Here is a 21,194-nt window from a genome sequence, read left to right on the forward strand (position 1 = left end):
CTGACCTCAAAATTGGGTCTCCCTTTTCATCAGCATCAACAGCCTCTTCATGTTCCAGAACCAAATTATCTACATCTTTACCTTGATACAACTGTTGGATATGCTCCTGCCATCTTTCTGCTTTGTCTTCTTTCCCTAGAAGTGGTTTTCCATCTGAGCTGAGGTAAATAATTACATGATTTACTCTATCACGGTAATCCTTCTGAACTTTTAACTAGAGCTGCGATAATAATTTGATTTATCCATATCTATTTAACTTAATAAATCCTTGATGATGATGATGATTACTATAGATACTTTCCCGTACCAAGGGGCACATCTGTAATATATCTAGGTTACGATTCTGTCCATATATTCTCTAATGACAGCGGTCAAGTCCTCGTTAAAATTTGACTTTAACTATTAATAACGTTTCCGACAAAACATTGAAAAGTTTTATTTATTTATTTATTTATTTATTTATTTATTTATTTACTAGCATGTGCCCGCGGCTTTGCCCGCGTTTGGTAATTCAACCGTTAGATGTTTCTAAACTCTTTATTTAAAAGCAAATTAAAGCATTATATTTATTAACTCACATCTTTTTGACGTAAATTGCATGAAATACATTATTTTATTTTTATGATATTGTTACTTTCAATGCTTAAGATACCGGGTTGATGGATGGTACACATAATATTAAAACCATGTAAAAGACCATGTTATATAATACAAAATATAATGTTTCCTTAGAGATTCGGAATAAAATATAATAATGTCCTTCCATTTGGAGGTAAGATGTATACTGTATTGTGTTTGCCTTTCGAACTCTTGAACAAACCACGTACAGTTGACAATAGCAAAAGCACCGTTTTCGAAGATGGAGTCCTACAACTTTAAGCGATTGTCCTATGTCAAAATTTCAGATCTCTGTGTGTCGTAGATTTGACTGGGCTTCACACACATACACACACACACACACTTCCGAATATTACGGACTGATGGCTCCTCGTGTCGCGGGCCGAAAATGGCTTCCTACCCAATGGACTTAGTCCGAGGAATACTACTTCGCCCGCGGCATGCCCAGTCATGATGGTGGTTTCAATAATATTCGTCATCAGTTTCAGAGCCGTGTTCATTGCAGAGGGAAGGATTCATATTCCTGAGAAGGATAATCGGTGCCACAATCGTCCACCCCAAGATGTTCGAGGGTACTCCAGGTGACTCCAAATTGTTCAAAATCTCTGTCGTTTAGTTCACAGCCTCATCTGTATGACATGTCGTGTCAATAGACTTCCCAATTTATAGGAAACCGGATAATTCTTGAGCTTCATGTCTTGGAGCAAGAATTGCTCACCTATGACAAACATTTTAGATCTGTGTTTGCCGTGGATTTGGTTGGGCATCGCACACATGAACAAAGACAGACAGACATCATGGATTGAAGGAAAATGGCTTCCTACTCCACGGACTTACAATGCATCCTGATTGATTTATGTATTATTTCTTGTTCATTACTATCGTCTATCTTGTGTCATATATGTTTCCTCTAAATGTATAAGTGTCCAACCCTTGACCCCTTTCTCTACGGGGTTTGGGTATGAAGTGAGATGAATCTTCGTAGCGAATTTTTACGACCGGATCACTTTCATGACGTCTACCTAATCAATGAGTTAATGAGATGAAGTGAATGACATTATACATGATAGTAAGAATGAAGAGGATGAAACACTGTGCCGACACATAGCCCACTCCTGTCGAATAGCTCAAGACTTTACGTCCCGATCCGACGGACGAATCACCATCAACAGCGTCATACGCCCTCATACGATATAGAGGATCAAAACCGGTTTCCTACGCCCTGGACTTAAAATGGCTCTTTGAATATTGTGTTCTCTACCTAAGTGCATTGCCTAGCGACAGCGACTCTATACATTTTTTGTTGCTAGGGGCTTTACGTCGCACCGACACAGATAGGTATTATGGCGACGATGGGATAGGAAAGGCCAAGGAGTTGGAAGGAAGCGGCCGTGGCCTTAATTAAGGTACAGCCCCAGCATTTGCCTGGTGTGAAAATGGGAAACCACGGAAAACCATTTTCAGGGCTGCCGATAGTGGGATTCGAACCTACTATCTGCCGGATGCAAGCTCACAGCCGCGCGCCTCTACGCGCACGGCCAACTCGCCCGGTTCTATACATTTAATCTTGGTGATAGCACGTTGGATTGTCATATCCCAATGCACGTTTTCCGATGGTTTTTCGTTCATAACTCACCAACGAAAGCGAAAATGAAAATTCCGGATTCGGGGTGCATTCGGATCCCTTTTCATCTACCTATGTTTAAAATTTCAGATCTCTGCTTGCTGTAGATTTTGCTGGCCATCGCGCACACACACAAACACTTCTTTTATATTTATTTATTTATTTATTTATTTATTTATTTATTTATTTATTTATTTATTTATTTCGGCTTCTCAGAAATAGGAGTTTGCACTATACATAAAGCATATCGTACATCTTTAACATTTGAATATTCAACTATAAATTACACCGGAAATGGCTTCCTAATTTGAGATCTAGAAAACAATGAGCAAAATGACGAAGAAAATGAAATATCATTTTGAAACGAATCAACAGCAACAAAATCACCAATGTGTGTCCATTGGGCGATGCCTTATATCAAGAAGAATAGAAGCGATGTCCCAATACTCTTACAGAACGTCTGGCAGTAGAAGAGCGAAGGTCACTCATTGTGTATTGACTATTTTAATGTTTTCAAATGATGATCTAGGTTCATTTCAATATTATGTAATCATATATGTTTTTTGACCATTGATCTTCAATCCTTAATGCTCCGCTTTCGATTAAAAACAAAAAATATATATATATTTTTCGGGCTGAGTTTATCAAGTATGAAGGTTATCAAATCCTCCTGTGTCCTTGGTAATGGGTAGCGGTCCCGTGGTCAGGTCAAGGTCTCTTAGTGTATCGTGACCAGGCAAGGCCCTCGAGATAGCAGCTAGCACCAGATAGTAGACATTATGTGCGTAACCTTACTACGCACAACACATGCGTGCTGTTTAAATTAACTTGGAGGATCTGGAATAATTTATTTTTTTCTAAAAGTAATTAATTCGTGACAACTGCAGCCTCACCGAAGGTTTTCAAGATTTACGGCTTGTACCAAGCTCTGCTTTTTATCTTTCCTTTTCGAACGCATTTAGTCAACTCTAGTTCTGGTGGTCCTAGGGTTTTTTACCGAGCAAGTGGCTGGCGGTTTAAGTCACGTGGTTATCAACTTGCATTCGGGAGATAGTGGGTTCGAACCCCACTGTCGGTAGGCCTGAAGATGGTTTTCCGTGGTTTCCCCATTTACACAGGGCAAATGCCGCGGCTCTTACTTGATTAAGGCCACGGTCGCTTCCTTTCCAGTCCTAGCTCTTTCCTATCCTACAGTCGCTGTAAGACCTATCTGTGTCGGTGCGACATACAGTAAAGCCGATAGGAAAAAAACACCTGTCGCCGGTCTGAGCGGCTCAGACGGTTGTTGCGCTGCCCTTCTGACTCCATCTTAGCAGGTTTGATCCTGGCTCACTCCCGTGGTATTTGAAGCTGGTCAGATACTGTACGTCGGCCTCGTGTCGGTAGATTTATTGACACGAAAAAGAACCCCTGCGGGGCTAAATTCCAGCACCTCGGCGTCTCCTAAAACCTTTAAAAGTAGTTAGTGGGACGGTAAAAATAAATAACATTATTAACGAAAATCAGTGTCTACATTGCCTCCGTGGCTCAGACGGCAGCGCGTCGGCCTCTCACCGCTGGATACCGTGGTTCAAATCCCGGTCACTCCATGTGAGATTTGTGCTGGACAAAGCGGAGGCGGGACAGGTTTTTCTCCGGGTACTCCGGTTTTCCCTGTCATCTTTCATTCCAGCAACACTCTCCATTATCATTTCATAGCATCTATCAGTCATTAATAATCACCTTGGGAGTGGCGACCCCATCGTAACAACAGCCTATATCTGATTCATTCTTACACCCCTGACCCGGTCAAAGACTGGAAAACAGGTTGTAGGTTTTCATTTTCAGTGTCTACATTGTGGACAAAAGTGAAGAAAAAGCGCATATATTAAGAGGTTGTAGGGCAACCGAAGCACTGGGAAATTAAGAAGTAATAACGAAATTTATCAGAACATAAAAAAACATATCTATAACAATATGGAAACGGAGTCTGCCATTTTCACACCAGGAAAATGCTAGGGCTGTATCTTAATTAAGGCCATGACTGCTTCCTTCCCATTCCTAGGCCTTTCCTGTCCCATCGTCGCCATAAGACCTATCTGTGTCGGTGCGACGTAAAGCAAATAGCAAAAAACACTTGACAGTAGACCTAAAGTTTCTGACAAATGGTTCAGAGAGATAAGAAAGGATCTTGAGCAGTCTGGATTAAATAGTGAAGACATCCTAAACCGAACAAAGTATAGATCAGTGATCGACAGCTTCAAAGGCTTCCATGACGAACAGAAACTGAATAGGGGATGGGCAGAGGAAAGAAGACAGGCTACCGGGGAAAGAACGCAAAGAGTTTGGGCTGCAAAGAAGGCTTCCAGTAATGTGTGATTTTTGCTTAACGCGGTCTCAAATGGCCGTAAACGAATATAATAATAATAATAATAATAATAATAATAATAATAATAATAATAGTAATTTTACGTCCCACTATTACGGTTTTCGGAGTCGCACAGATGCCGGAATTTTAGTCCCGCAGGAATTCTTTAACGTGCGATTAAATCTACCGACACGAAGCTGACGTATTTGAGCACCTTCATATACCACCGGCCTGAGCCAGGATCAATCCTGCCAATAAAGTACTGTCCAGTTAAAAAAAAAATTCGTTTTGTTCTGTAAAATTATACCTAACAGTTTAACATATTTTAATTTACAATCATTTTTTATTTATTTTAAAAAGGTGTGAATACTCTTATTTAACTGAGGACCAAACACCTTAAGAGTTTTCTGTGCATTTTGTTCAATGCAGTTTTAAATTACTGGCTGCTTGGGAATCGGAGAATACATTCTTTCTTAAGCGGACTGTTGTTAGAAATGAAGAATATTCAGCAACGAACAGTGATAAAATTAATTTGGCAACTCGTGACCGATCTTCAGTGAAAGGCATAAACTGAGCTTTTGAAGTGTTGGATTAGATGATTTAGCATAGGTATATAATTGGACGAGAGTATTTGCAAAATGCGTGTGTTGAGTCGTCAGTTGTACCACTTCTTCTTAATCTGTTAACCCTCCAGGGTTGGTTTTCCCCTCGGACTTAGCGCCCTGGAGCGTGAGACGTTGGGTCTGGGGATATAACTGGGGAGGATGGCCAGTACCTCGCCCAGGCGGCCTCACGCTATGCCGAACAGGGGCCTTGTATGGAGATGGCAAGATTGGGAGGGATAGACAAGGAAGAGGGAAGGAAGGGGCCGTGGCTGTAAGTTAGGAACCATCCCGGCATTTGCGTGGAAAAGAAGTGGGAAACCACGGAAAACCACTTCCAAGATGGCTGAGGTGGAAATCGAACCCACCTCTACTCAGTTGACCTCCCGAGTCTGAGTGGACCCGTTCCAGTCCTCGTACCATTTTTCAAATTTCGTGGCAGAGCCGGGAATCGAACCCGGGCCTCCGGGGGTGGCAGCTAATCATGTTAACCACTACACCGTGGAGGCGACCTATTCAACTTGAAATCGGTAACATTACAATTGTTTTACAGAACGCTAGTCCTCAACAAATCGCTGACATATTTTTTAAAATTTATTTCGCTCGTGGCTGGATGATACTAAAGTTTGTAACGAAAAAGGAGTTTTTAAGTTACAGGATGCGGCAGTGCAGGTGTGTCGGGACTGGAATGGAGATCATACCATCCAGTCTCGGATGTTGATATATACCTCTTCTGCAAGATAAACAAACCTACCTTCCCTCAACAAGCAGGTCAAAATTTATTGAAAAGCTACAGTACAAAACCGTATGACTTTTCTTACAGTAATGTCAAGGCCACACTTCGTTTTTCGATGGGGCCAATCGTCTACACGTTATTTTAGTTATATAGGAAAAAAAAGTCCAAATTTGGGACAAACTGCCGCAAAATCCTCCACTAGTTGGAAACGGTGAATAATATTAAAATCATAAGTATCCCTTGCGTTACTCAAGACTTCAAGCTATATACGTACACAATTTCAGTTCAATCGCTTGCAAACCTATTCGGAACAAACAAACATACATAATCTCATTTTCATAAATAGTATATATATGCTGTATACTGTACAGAGTAGTAAATAAGTTACAAGATTGTGAGCAACTGCAAAATGACCTCGATAATGTGAAATGGACAGTGGGCAATGGTATGATGATAAACGGGCTTAAGTCAGGTTGTGAGTTTCACAAATGGGAAAAAGTCCTCTCAGTTTTAATTACTGTGTTGATGGGGTAGAAGTTCCTTTTGGGGATCATTGTAAGTATCTAGGTGTTATTACAAGGAAAGATATTCATTGGGGTAATCACATAAATGTGATTGTAAATAGAAGGTACAGATCTCTGCACATGGTTATGAGGGTATTTAGGAGTTGTGGTAAGGATGAAAAGAAGGCATATAAGTCTCTGGTAAGACCCCAACTAGAGTATGGTTCCAGTGTATGAGACCCTCACCAGGATTACTTGATTCGAGAACTGGAAAAAGTCCAAGGGAAAGCAGCTTGATTCGTTATGGGTGATTTCCGACAAAAGAGTAGCGTTACAAAAAATGTTGCAAAGGTTGGTCTGCGAAGAACTGGAAGAAAGGAGACGAGTTGCTCCACTAAGTGGTATGTTCTGAGTTGTGAGTGGAGAGATGGCGAGGAATGACATTAGTCGACCAGTCGGTTTGAGTGGTGTCTTCAAAACTAGGAAAGATCACAATAGACAGATGAAGTTGGAATTCAAGAGGAAAAATTGGAGCAAATAATCGTTTATAGGAAGGGGTGTTAGGGACTGGAATAACTTGCCAAGGGAGATGTTCAATAAATTTCCAAATGTTTTGCAATTATTTAAGAAAAGACTATGAAAACAACATATAGGGAATTTGCCACCTGGGCGACTGCCCTAAATGCAGATCAGGATTGATTGATTGATTGATTGATTGATTGATTGATTGATTGATTGATTGACTGATGCCTTTAAAAACGCCACGCAAGCCTATTCGTCTGCTAATGTCATTCTAAGCCATGTGTCTACTGACAGCTCAGAACATACCACTTAGTCGAGCAGCTAGTCTCCTTACTTCCAAGTCTTCCCAGCCCAAACTTTTCTTTGAATCTTTTCGGGTTCTGGAATCAAGTACTCCTCGCGTGGATCTCATACACTGGACCACCTATATCTTAGCAGCTTGCATATTGTCATAGCCTTAGATGAGACTGGATAGCTGCAGTCGCTTAAGTGCGGCCAGCATCCAGTATTCGGGAGACAGCGGTCTCAAACCCCACTGTCGGCAGCCATGAAGATGGTTTCCGTGGTTCCCCATTTTCACACCAGCCAAATGCTGAGGCTGCACCTTAATTAAGGGCTGCGTCCTTCCAACTCATCCCATCGCCGTCATAATACCTATCTACGTTGGTGAGACATAAAGCAACTTGTAAAGAAAAGAAAATGAGGCTGGGATTTGGGTGGAAGCTACATTTATCTCTGACCTGTTCTAATAGACAGGTACAGAAGTACTGCAACCCTCAAGAAATTGGTACAGGCTGTAACTCAAGGTAGCCTCCGGTATTCTCTCATTTCTCGACAACTGATCTGCTTTAGTCACCTGACATTGAGATGCCAATAACACTGGTAATCAAATGGCCACTCCTCGCAATTTATCACCTTGGATGTTAGACTGTGTGGCGTTGGTTCGAGCCTCGAGCAGTCACCTCGCCACGGGCCGTGGCCTCCTCTACACCCACACCTGAAAGCGGATCTGGGAGCGGAAAGAAGCCTTGTCCTCGATTTCCTCAACAACATAATTACCTACATTCTCTAGTAGATCAGTCACGACCTCCCAATGGATCTAGTCGCTTTAAGATTTTACTTAACATTTCATTAGATTAGTTGTACTTCCGAAACGTTGACGGTCACAACTTAGCTTCCGGTTTCTGGACCGAGAGGATCTAGGGGTCATATTCATCGCTGGCCCGTTGTGTTGTGGGAATGGGTTCGTCTATATATCAAGACTTTACTAAAAACGGCTTTGGCCAATCCTCCCGCCCGTTCTACTGGACTGATTTGCTTCATATTTTTATTTTCTCCAGAATTACCTGCCGGTGAATCATGAGACATTGCTAGGTCTCTAAGTTCAGTCAGCTTTGAGTAATCTATGTATATAAAATAAGAGTTTTGTCTGTACATTGCTCAGAATTTGAAAATAATGGTATTTCTGTATCGGTCATGTCCATAGTAACAAAAAAAATGCACTTTTTGCTTTTCCGTAATTTCTGTCTGTCTGTCTGTCTGTCTGTCTGTCTGTCTGTCTGTCTGTCTGTCTGTCTGTCTGTCTGTCTGTCTGTCTGTCTGTCTGTCTGTCTGTCTGTCTGTATGTATGTACACGCATCACGAGAAAACGGTTGAAGAGAATTTAATGAAAATCGGTATGTGAAATCGGGGGATGAGCCTCTACAATCTAGGCTATAAATCATTTTACTCACGCTGAGTGAAATGGTAGTTTAGGGGAAGGCTTAAAATTGAATTATCAACTATTTATGTTATTAGTGGTCTAATGAAAATCGGTATGTGAAGTCGGGGGATGAGCCTCTACAATCTGGGCTATAAATCATTTTACTCACGCTGAGTGAAATGGTAGTTTAGGGGAAGGCCTAAAATTGAATTCTCAAATATTGTTATTAGTCCTATCTTGATGAAAATCGGTATGTAAAGTCAGGAAATACATTGCTATATTCTAGGCTGTAAATTATTTTATTCACGCTGAGAGAAATGGTAGTTTAGTGGAAGGCCTAAAATGTAATTCTCAAATATTTATTAGAGGTGTAATCGATGAATGCTACATAACTAAGGTTATATAGTATTAAATTTCCTATTATTCATGTCTTATACATTGTTACCGTACTGGCTATGATCACAAAGATATTCATGAATTTGGATTTTTGTTACTAAGTCCATATCAGCACCGAGTAACGAGAAAATAGGTAAACAGTATTTAATGAAAATCGGTGTGTAAATTTGGAGAATAAGAAACTACAGTTTACGGTATAAAATATTTTACAAATCACAGAGTTGAAAGAAAACTAAATGTGAAGGCCTACAATATAGAAAGCTCATAACATTGATCAACAATACCATTACATGGACCATTGTTTGTCGTGATGTGCTTTGTGTCTTCTGTTGCCCCACATCTCCGGTAGATAGGATTACTGCTGCGTACAGAGTATTTTTTATTTGATTTACGTCGCACCGACATAGATAGGTTTTATGGCGACAATGGGATAGGAAAGGGCTAGGAGTGACTTACACCTTAATTAAGGTGTGACTGGTGTGAAAGTGGGAAACCACAGAATACTAGCACTGCCGGCAATGGGGTTCGAATCCACTATCTCTCGGATGCAAGCTCACAGCTGCGCACCGCTAACCACACAGTCAACTCGCCCAGTCGTACAGAATGTAACAGCCTGCCTGAATATTGATGGGAAGTAGCTGGGGAGTTAGATAACTTTCTTCTTTAGCATGCCATTCCCCTGGTTTATGAATTTTCTGATACTACTGGTACGTAACACATTGGATCATCATAGCATTCGGGCTATTCAATCCCTACTCTGAGGCACTGATTGGAATGAACAGTGTGCATATTTAACGGAATAATGGCAGATGAGTGTTCATGGCAATCTGCAGCCTGGTCATCCCAGCTCTGGAACTTTGGACTATTAGATTGGCGCCGCAATCTAACCGCAGCACTGTTCGTTAAAAGTGATAAAACGTGCGGCTTTCCATTTGATCGAGTATTTTATATGATAGCATTGCTTTTATTCGCTATATTCATACTTACGTTTTTGTAATGACCTATGTTGATTTCAGTTAGGAAAACCACAAAGTCAGTCTTTCTGAGAATCCCGTAGCGAAGCACGGGTACATCAGCTAGTCGTAAAATAAAATCATTAAGTGATCACTTCAATAATTGCATGCGAAGGCTTACCCTAACCCGCAATACATTCTGTACTTAGCAGGTTGCTAAGCGACTAACACTTTGTGTGATTTTCATACTTAGTAATGTCATTGCATGAAACCATGTTTGATTACTACCTGTATAATTGTAACAAAGGCTTTTCAGTCTGTCAAACACATAGCAAATACAATGTAAATTAAAACACTATAAACATATCTGTAAAACACACACTAACATACAAAGAATGACATGTTTCGTTCTACAAGAACATCCTCAGATTCTATCAAATCACTTAAAAATAAGCTTATATATGTACAGTATTGCTTACGTAGCGTAAACTTGTCAATGATAGAGAGATTAGTGATAACATGAAACAGTAATGACAAAAAATAAAATATATACAATTATTAATATAATGAAAAACTTACGTATTTATCTAGACTGCCGATGTTAAGTCTGTTGTCACCAAACACTATATATTTTATTTTTTGTCATTACTGTTTCATGTTATCACTAATCTCTCTATCATTGACAAGTTTACGCTACGTAAACAATACTGTACATATATAAGCTTATTTTTAAGTGATTTGATAGAATCTGAGGATGTTCTTGTAGAATGAAACATGTCATTCTTTGTATGTTAGTGTGTGTTTTACAGATATTTTACAGTGTTTTAATTTACATTGTATTTGCTATGTGTTTGACAGACTTAAAAGCCTTTGTTACATTTAACTAAGTCAAAACTGGAAAACATGGCTTCATTTTTAACAAAATGATTACTACCTGTCAAGCCAGAGAGTATACATTTCCTCTGATCACGGAAGAATACTACTCTCTGCTAGACACTCTTCGATTCTCTAACGTTTCCCAGCTTCTAAATATAATCAGCAGATGGCAGAACGTTCCTGATAAGAGAACAAGGTCTACGTGCAAACAGATGGAGAGATGTAAGACGAACTACAATATTTGCAGAATCCAACATGGCTATTGGTTTGGACCGTTGCTCTTCACGTAGAATGGCACTCTGCTGTGAAACAAGAGTAAAGATAGTGGTGGTGGACTTGTAGATAAAATAACGCTGATAATGTTCATAATTTACTTAAAGAAGAACTATTATATTCAACATTAACTGCGTTAACAAAGTTAGAAATTACGAAATGATATTATTTATCGTCTAAAAATATTAAAATCACGGACACACATTTGATCAACGAAATTACACTTCAACAAGCAAAACTGAAAAACATAAATGTTTTCCAACATCTATCATAACAGGGTTAAATATACTTAAAATAAAAACCCACAAAGGACCAACTCCATTACCATGAAGTACCATTATCAATTACTATTGATTAATACAACTTCCCCCATAGGAGGCTGGCACAAGGACGAAGTACGTTGAATACATAGTATTTTGTCTTATAAGTTATTGGCCACTTTGCTAATCTGTCAGACAGAAATAACCATAACAGGGTTCAGGAATAAATTTGGAATGTGGCATGATATATGGTTCCTCAAATATTATATAGATGATTGCAGAGTGTGGTTATTTAACCTCGTATTGTGGCGATAGCGATGTCTTGAAGTCTTGTCCGGTTGAGAGGCCGAGAGAATACCATAGCTGTACAAGAAATTTAGGGATTGTACCTCAAGCTCCGATCATAATTCCATGGACGGAGATATTGGCTTGGTGATATTTGTCTTTATAGTAGTTTACGGTTGTCTGGTTAATCGAGTTCTTTTCGGCGTCCACGTCTTCGGCTTGGTCAGTGTGCGACTCGAAGCGTATTGTGGGATCTAAGATCATTCATTGCTTGCTAGCTGATTGAAAGGCTAACTTTAAATGTACACTCGAGAACTTTACTATCTCGTGGCCAGAAATATTCATTTCAGACAAGACATCAGTACAGCCCTCAGAACCGCCCAGTACCTGCTTACACATTCTCTCTCATTGGTCATATCCATTAGATACGTAACACATGCACACATCTGAAGAGTGAAGGGGAGGTGGAGAGAATGAAGTACGGGAGGGGAAGGTACTTGCTCCCTGCTTCCCCGCACGACCCGCCCTGGCTTGACAACGATGAGAGAAGGGAATGAGGGGAGTCCTTGAAGGCAACAGACGTACTGTGTGTATCAACTCATCGAGGGTCAAATTCTCCAATTTCTTTGTAATTCTTGTGGGCGAAATCTGGCTGAAATAATAGCGGTCTCGACCATGACTTCATTATCATCGCGCTCAAACACTGTAAGAAAGAATGACCCACATTTTCGTCAATATTGACCCAATGAAATTAAACTACTTTAATATTCATACAGACACTGTCAAAAGAAGAATTAATATACTGTACTTTGCACTAAAATATACACGGATATCAAATTTGAACGCAAGAAATTACGATGAAAGAAGGTAACTGTTTCATATTTAGGGCGTACCCTTTTACTGAAATATTGTACCATTCGTTTTTCTAAACATAATTATGGGAAATGGGACATAAATATGATAAAATGACGTATAAAATGCAAGACAGAAACAGTCCTTACATTTAAGAGACATGTAAATGAAGAATATTATTCAATCCAAAACATAATGATGGGTAACAATAAAAATGCGATATTCTCATATCACACTGCAATGTCTTAAGAAACAAAATAGTGCATTTTGTAAGAAAATTTTCAAATAAAATGAACGCTTCCTGCACACGAAAATAATTGTATATGTATACACTTAAACAGTGCACTAGTTTTCCATAAAAATAATTTTCTAGCAATTCAAACGATTGGAGGAAACTAATTAGGGAAAAACGGAAAGAATGGTTCTGCATTACTTTGCTAATAGCAAGGGTGTTTGGAAAACCGCTCCTATGGAGTTGTTGTCAGCGCTGATCAAACAATTAAATGCCACACGTATTGGGGCGGGATTACATCGTGCACATTTTTTCCCAAGTAAATTACAGTTAATTAAGTGTTTTCCTTGATTAGGAGAAGCCAGTATACGCAGAATATTGTATTTAACCATATAAACATTTTAATCAGTTTCCGAGAAAATGATGTTGGGAGTGACCTCTCAGTGCGTAACGGGACAGGCTACACCTCCTGGACGACGGACACATGTGACGTTGCCTTGGTTACTTCTTCTTCATCCTCAGGGGTGTCCAAAATCTTCGACCAAACGTTACTTGTTTGCTTTCCTCACCCGGAATTCTTGTGTTCGTGATTGTACACGTAATGATGTATTTTTAAATATCAGTTTAATTTCAATGATATCCCTTACGATTGAGGGTAAGAATGTATAATTAAGCTGACACATTATTTTCTAAGGAAGATCATGTGCTGTCACGTTCCAATATTTCGCATCTCCCTGCCTTTGCGCCTCGGAAATTACAGATAGGTTTACTATCTTCACATTTTTTGTCTGGAGGTCCTGAGTAAGTTGCTTTGGCAAAAGTCTTCAAGAGTATTTTTGTAATTGTTGGTAAAGTTATCAATAATTGCTTCCCAGACAATCTGGGCTGCAATAAGGACGAAGTTCCACGCGAAACAAAAGCATCTAAAACTTTAAACTCACAACAATGTAGCCGAGCGGATGGCTGCGCGGTTTGGATCACGTAGTTGTCCGCTTGCATTCGGGAGATAGTGGGTTCGATCCCCACTGCCGGCAGCTCTGAAGGTTTGTTTTCTATGGTTTTCTATTTTCACACCAGGCAAATCCTATCCCATCGTCGCCATCTGTGTTGGTGCTATGTAAACCAAATTGAAAAAATGAAAACCTACAACCTGTTTTCCAGTCGGTGTCCGGGTTAGGAATGGAACGAATGAAGCCCCATCTAGCGGCGAGGATAGGAATTGTGCCGGCTGCCGAAGCCCGTCGCACTCCTCTGGCGCAATGATTGATGAATGACAGATGAAATGAAATATTGGGGAGTGTTGCTGGAATGAAAGATGACAGGGAAAACCGGAGTACCAGGAGAAAAATCTGTCCAGCACAAATCTCACATGGAGTGACCGGGTACTGAACCACGGAACCCAGCGGTGAGAGGCCCGCGCGCTGCCGTCTGAGCCACGAAGGCTTCTACCTCGGACATGATCGTTTGAAAATGTTAAGATCCTGATACGCCCGGATGGTCGAAGTAAAGTGAATGTTGTGTGGAAAAAAGTGTTATGAACTGCATTACCGGTATTAAATGTTGATAAAGCTATTGAAAAGGGGAGGCCACAGCTATGCTAAGCAAACCGTCAAGATTTAGCCCCTTGTAGGAGAGGAAAGGTGCCGTCCCGGCGGGAGCTGGACAAGGGAAACGGACGATGATAGGGATGATGATTTTTTTTTCAATTTCCTTTACGTCGCGCCAACACAGATAGGTCTTTTGGCGACGATGTCATAGGAAAGGGCTAGGAGTTAGGAGCAAGCGGCCGTGGCCTTAATTAAGGTACAGTCGCAGTATTTGCCTGGTGTGAAAATGGGAAACTGCGGAAAACTATCTTTAGGACTGCAAACAGTGGGGCTCGAACCCACTATCTCCCGGATGTAAGCTCATAGCTGCGTACCTCTAACTGCACGACCAACTCTCCCAGTACGATGATGATGATGATGATGATGATGATGATGATGATGTGTCATTTCTGTATCTCGTTATTATAATCGTCGTTGAAATTATTATTATTCTGGACTTTATTAAACCAAGTATTAACCAGCGTTTGTTGTTGTTGTTGTTGCTGTTTGGGTCATCAGTCCATAGACTTGTTTGATGCAGCCCTCCATGACACCCTATCCTGTCCTAAACTTTCCATTTTTACGTAACTACTACATCCTACATGCACTCTAATCTGTTTCTCATATTCCTACCTTGGTTCACCTTTGCCATTCTTTCCGCCTACACTTCACTCAAAAAACTAACTGTACAAGTCCTGTGTGTCTTACAGACGTGTCATTTCTCTTCTGGTCAAATTTCGCAATATCGATCTCCTCTCACCAATTTGATTCAGCATCTCTTCATTCGTGATTCGATCTGCCCGTCTCACCTTCAGCATTCTTCTGTAACACCACATTTCAAAAGCTTCTATTCTCTTTCTTTCTGAGCTAGTTATCGTCCATGTTTCACTTCCGTACAATGCCACGCACCAGATGAAAGTCTTCAAAATCATCTTTCTAATTCATATATCAATGTTCGAAGTAAGCAAATTTATTTTCTTAAGAAGGGTCTTCCTCTGTGGTGTAGTGGTTAGTGTGAGGCCCGAGTTTGATTCCTGGCCCTGACACGAAATTTGAAAACTGGTACGAGGGCTGGAATGGGGTACACTCAGCCTTGAGAAGTCAACTGACTATAGGAGCATTCGATTCCCACTTCTCCAGGAAAATGCCGGGAAGGTATCTAACTTAAGGCCAAGGCTGCTTCCTTCCCTCTTCCTTGTCTATCATTTCTGATCTTCCCATCCCCCCACAAGGCCCGTATTCAGCATAGCAGGTGAGCCCGCCTGGGCGAGGTACTGCTATACTTCTTTCCAGTTGTATCCTCCGAGCCGAAGTCTTGACTCTCCAAGACACTGCACTTGAGGCGGTAGAGGTACGATCCCTCGCAGAGTATGATGGAGGGGAGAAACGAACCCTGGACGGTAAACAGATTAAAGTGACACTCCGGAGATAAAAGTCGGTCATTTTGGTGATTTTTTTAATGACTGAAATTGAAAGAATTGAGTTTCCTTTTTCTTGTCACGAAATTATTCCGCTGAATTCAAACAATTTATCACTGTAATAATGCTTTGTTTGCCAATTGTAATTTTATATTTAAAACCCATTTTTCTGCCATAATATTCTACCAAAATTTGTATGGTATATGTATCAGACCTGTATTGAGAAACCTGCGTATGGATTTTTTTGATTCCAGAATATTTTCCAGTAGTAGTCCAAAATTTGAGGTAAAAATTACACAAACTTTAGTGCAATATATCTCCTTATATAAAGTATGTACAGAAAAAATAGATACGTAGTGCTTGTAAAAGATGTATTATCTACCTAATAACGAATTTACATTAACACGTTAATTAAATTTCAAGAAAAATGGAATAAAAACTCAAAATAAAAAATGTTTTGGAAAAACTATTAATTGTATATGAAAGAAATGTTCGTGACATCTCTACTTTTGTGTAGGTGACATTCCCACTAATTTTCGTGATAATCCTTGCGTTAGGTTTTTTTTTTAATCTCGCGAGTGTCGCCTTACGAAAGAATGGAAGAAAGGTGTTCCTCACTTCCGCGATCGTTAGTTATTTTACTAACCAGGCGCACTCTGAGAAGCAGGCGATCTACGTTCCAGTATCCAATTATATCACGTGAACTCCGTCACCTTTTACAGACTGTTAGTGAATGTTGGATGTACCAGGGTGGTCCGGAGACAAGTCTTGTGCGTGCAGGGCAAGAGGTGCTGCGCATGCGCTAATCTCAAGTCTGAAGGCCTGACCACAAACATCTGTTCCGTTCGCGGTGAACTAAAGTGCTGCTGTGAAGTGCAATTGCGTTTTAGTTACACATTTACTGTAAGTACGGCATAATGAACACACATCTCTTTCAGAGAGCTCGCACTGTTTGTAGCTTAGTGTAGTCTCTTGTTACTCGTGCCGTATCTACAAGCTGCCGCGACTTCTCGTGAGACGCACATAGTACCATGCCGGGGATGATGGCGGAGTTGTGGAAGAGGTTTTCCCTCAAAGAAAGCTACCTAGCCACAATTGCCGAGGTGGTTGTGCATGGATCAGTGCTTCTTTTAAGGAATCTTTTATATTCAAGACCATAAAAATTGTACAAATTTGTCTTATGGCAATCCGGTTGAAGGCCAGCTTCCTAAATAAAACACCGCATATTTCCTTTAAGAATTAGTTTCATAATCTAAGGTGGTGGTTATATATTTTTTTTTTTTTTTTTTGCTAGTTGCTTTACGTCGCACCGACACAGATAGGTCTTATGGCGACGATGGGACAGGGAAGGGCTAGGAGTGGGAAGGAAGCGGCAATGGCCTTAATTAGGGTACAGCCCTAGCATTTGCCTGGTGTGAAAATGGGAAACGATGGAAAACCATCTTCAGGGCTGCCGACAGTGGGGTTCGAACCTACTATCTCCCGAATACTGGACACTGGCCGCACTTAAGCGACTGCAGCTATCGAGCTTGGTGATTATAGTTTTAAGACGATGTATAACTAGGCAACCGTCCTCTATATACACTCAACTCTCGATTTACCGTAATCCGATCAACCGCGTTGCGGCTTAACCGCGATATCAAAAATACTAAAAATGCACGAGTGTTAGAAGTTACAGAAATACAGAATTACGAAGGGTCGGGATAATATTCCCAGGATGATGTTCTCATCACCAAAAAACTTGTTTTGAGAAACTTGAAAAGCAAAATAAAGAAACAGTGTTTCTCGGTACAAAAGCAGAAAACCATGACTTAAACAGTAAAGTTAGGTAGTCTTAGTTTGAACGAGAAGTGCTGTTTTTTTTCATTTATTAATTGTGCTAAGTGCTAGTTTTACTGCAACGTATTGGGTAAGTTAATAAAAAACAATACACGAGTATCATTTTAACTGTACTTCGAGTACGTCTGTTCTGTTTTTAACTTTTTGCAGGTTAACCGCGATTTTACTTATCCGGGAAGCCTTAACCCTACATTATCTCGGTTAATCGAGATTTGAGTGTAACACTAATCAGAGAGAAAAATGGGAGGCATCCGACACTTCGAAAAATGAAGGTATCGGCCAAAGGCAGACAAGGGCTACGAAGGGCGTGGAGATGAAAGGCTCCCTAGGCCTCGAGTGCTGTAATACCGTCGGGGTCGGAAAAGAACAAGAGTTGACCAAGGGAGGTCGGATAGGATAGATAAAAATAAGAGCCTGGCACAAGTAAGTGGAAGAAATGCCAGAACTCAGCTGAGGGCCGCGTGGTCACCAATCCACGCTCCAAAGTTGAGAGCCCCATGGGCCCCTTTTAGTCGTCTATTACAACAGGCAAGGGATGCCGTGGTTGTTATTCTACCGCCCCCACAGACAGGGGTTTCATAATCTAACATTTCCTACATCACCTGATGTCGTTACCCCGCACTGCATAAGTTTCGATTTGGATTCATTTCAATCTTGTACATCTTCTGCGCATCTCGCCTGTTTGCTTGTATTTCTTGTTGTTTATTAGTGTCATGTTATCAATTTCTTTGTAGTGCCTATCGCAACTGGAGCCTTTCCCCGTTGCGAAATAAACAAATAAATAATTATGTGGACGGAATTAAGTTTTAATCTTTGTACTTGATCGTAGTGTTTGTCTAATCTTTGTTTGCTGTGACACTGTTATTATGACATTACAAGGAAAATACCAGGGATTTAGTGGTTATCTCGATGCGAGGACGATGCGGATCGATGGAACGAGATAAGGAGTAGGGCAGGGACCGAACAGAGAAAGTTACTGTTTGATGTTCCACAATAACAGACCAGCACACGGTATTTTGTATTGTGTAGTGTGAAGATGAAGACGCACACCAGTTTCCTGACAAGACTCTGTCCCTGCTGCGCTTCTAGCGGTGATAGTGGATCACTAGAAACGTTACCAACGCCATCTAATCTTGTGGTGACGTCGCAACGTGAGGTGCCACGTGAAGGGGACGAATCTTCACAGGTAAACAGATTTCGTGGTTAATACTATTAGTCCAAATCCGTGACATCCACTATTATGAGGATAAACCAAGATTAAAGCCCGATTTACAGTAAGTTAAGTTGCTGTGGTGCTGATGTTGTTCAGAGACAATCAATCAATCAATCAATCAATCAATCAATCAATCAATCAATCAATCAATCAATCAATCAATCAATCAATCAATCAATCAATCAATCAATCAATCAATCAATCAATCAATCAATCAATCAATCAATCAATCAATCAATCAATCAATCAATCAATCAATCAATCAATCAATCAATCAATCAATCAATCAATCAATCATTCAATCAAATCACCTATGATCTGCATCGAGGGTTGTTGCCCAGGAGGTAGATTCCATAATAATTGTTTACCTACCTCTTACTTAAACGTTTCCAAAGAACTTTGTAACTTACCGAATATTTCTCTTGATAATTTATTCCAATCCGTAACTTCTGTTGTTGTTGTTGTTTAAGTCATCAGTCCATTGACTGGTTTCATGCAGCGCTCCCTAGTAACTACTTCATCCTGCACCTGCTCTAATCTGCTTGTCATATTCGTACCATGGAGAGATATGATGTGAACTCCGTCACCATTTATGGACTGTTTGTGGGTGCAAGATGTACCATACCGGGGATATTGGCCCTCAAGAAACCAACTGTAGAAGTCCTGGGTGTATTAAGATGTGCCCTATCATTCTATCCCTTCTTCAGGTCAAATTTAGCCAAATCAATCTCCTCTCACCAATCCGATTCAGTATCTCTTCATTCGTGATTCGATCTCTACATCTCACCTAGAGCATTTTTCTGTAACACCACATTTCAAAAGCTTCTATTTTCTTTCTTTCTGAGCTAGTTATCGCCCATGCTTCACTTCCATACAATGCCACGCTCCAGACAAAATTATTCAAAATGTCTTATAAATTAACATTTGCCCCAATTTGTTAACTTGATTTCTAACTTTATCTTCATATACACTGACTGACAGAGCAAATGCAACACCAAGGAGGAGTGGTCAGAACTTTATGCCAATTGCAGGGTAGACTGACGTCACTGAGGTATGCTCATGATGTGAAATGCCCCGCTGTGCTGCGCACGTAGCGAACGATAAATGGGACACGGCGTTGGCGAATGGCCCACTTCGTACCGTGATTTCTCATCCGACAGTCATTGTAGAACGTGTTGTAGTGTGCCACAGGACACGTGTATAGCTAAAAATGCCAGGTCGCCGTCAACGGAGGCATTTCCAGCAGACAGACGACTTTACGAGGGGTATGGTGATCGGGCTGAGAAGGGCAGGTTGGTCGCTTCGTCAAATCGCAGCCGATACCCATAGGGATGTGTCCACGGTGCAGCGCCTGTGGCGATGATGGTTGGCGCAGGGACATGTGGCACGTGCGAGGGGTCCAGGCGCAGCCCGAGTGACGTCAGCACGCGAGGATCGGCGCATCCGCCGCCAAGCGGTGGCAGCCCCGCACGCCACGTCAACCGCCATTCTTCAGCATGTGCAAGACACCCTGGCTGTTCCAATATCGACCAGAACAATTTCCCGTCGATTGGTTGAAGGAGGCCTGCACTCCTGGCGTCCGCTCAGAAGACTACCATTGACTCCACAGCATAGACGTGCACGCCTGGCATGGTGCCGGGCTAGAGCGACTTGGATGAGGGAATGGCGGAACGTCGTGTTCCCCGATGAGTCACGCTTCTGTTCTGTCAGTGATAGTCACCGCAGACGAGTGTGGCGTCGGCGTGGAGAAAGGTCAAATCCTGCAGTAACTGTGGAGCGCCCTACCGCTAGACAACGCGGCATCATGGTTTGGGGCGCTATTGCGTATGATTCCACGTCACCTCTAGTGCGTATTCAAGGCACGTTAAATGCCCACCGCTACGTGCAGCATGTGCTGCGGCCGGTGGCACTCCCGTACCTTCAGGGGCTGCCCAATGCTCTGTTTCAGCAGGATAATGCCCGCCCACACACTGCTCGCATCTCCCAACAGGCTCTACGAGGTGTACAGATGCTTCCGTGGCCAGCGTACTCTCCGGATCTCTCACCAATCGAACACGTGTGGGATCTCATTGGACGCCGTTTGCAAACTCTGCCCCAGCCTCGTACGGACGACCAACTGTGGCAAATGGTTGACAGAGAATGGAGAACCATCCCTCAGGACACCATCCGCACTCTTATTGACTCTGTACCTCGACGTGTTTCTGCGTGCATCGCCGCTCGCGGTGGTCCTACATCCTACTGAGCCGATACCGTGCGCATTGTGTAACCTGCATATCGGTTTGAAATAAACATCAATTATTCGTCCGTGCCGTCTGTTTTTTCCCCAACTTTCATCCCTTTCGAACCACTCCTTCTTG

General features: G+C 41.4%; 1 protein-coding gene across 3 annotated transcripts in view; it reads left to right on the forward strand.

Moving 5' to 3' along the window:
* The window catches only part of Hex-A (Hexokinase A), a 433,593-nt gene that overhangs the window by 75,135 nt on the left and 337,264 nt on the right, over window positions 1–21,194 (forward strand). The window contains exon 1 of one of the 3 annotated variants that reach the window (XM_067156503.2): window positions 18,602–18,810. The exons of 1 other annotated variant lie outside the window; for it this stretch is intronic. In XM_067156503.2, coding sequence (XP_067012604.2) covers window positions 18,661–18,810 — 150 coding nt within the window. In that variant the 5' untranslated portion in view covers window positions 18,602–18,660. Of the gene's footprint in view, window positions 1–18,601; window positions 18,811–21,194 lie in introns of those variants that run through there. One more of the 3 variants, XM_067156502.2, reaches the window with a different exon arrangement.

This window comes from Anabrus simplex, chromosome 12, assembly GCF_040414725.1.
Source record: "Anabrus simplex isolate iqAnaSimp1 chromosome 12, ASM4041472v1, whole genome shotgun sequence".
Taxonomy (NCBI): Eukaryota; Metazoa; Arthropoda; class Insecta; order Orthoptera; family Tettigoniidae; genus Anabrus; species Anabrus simplex.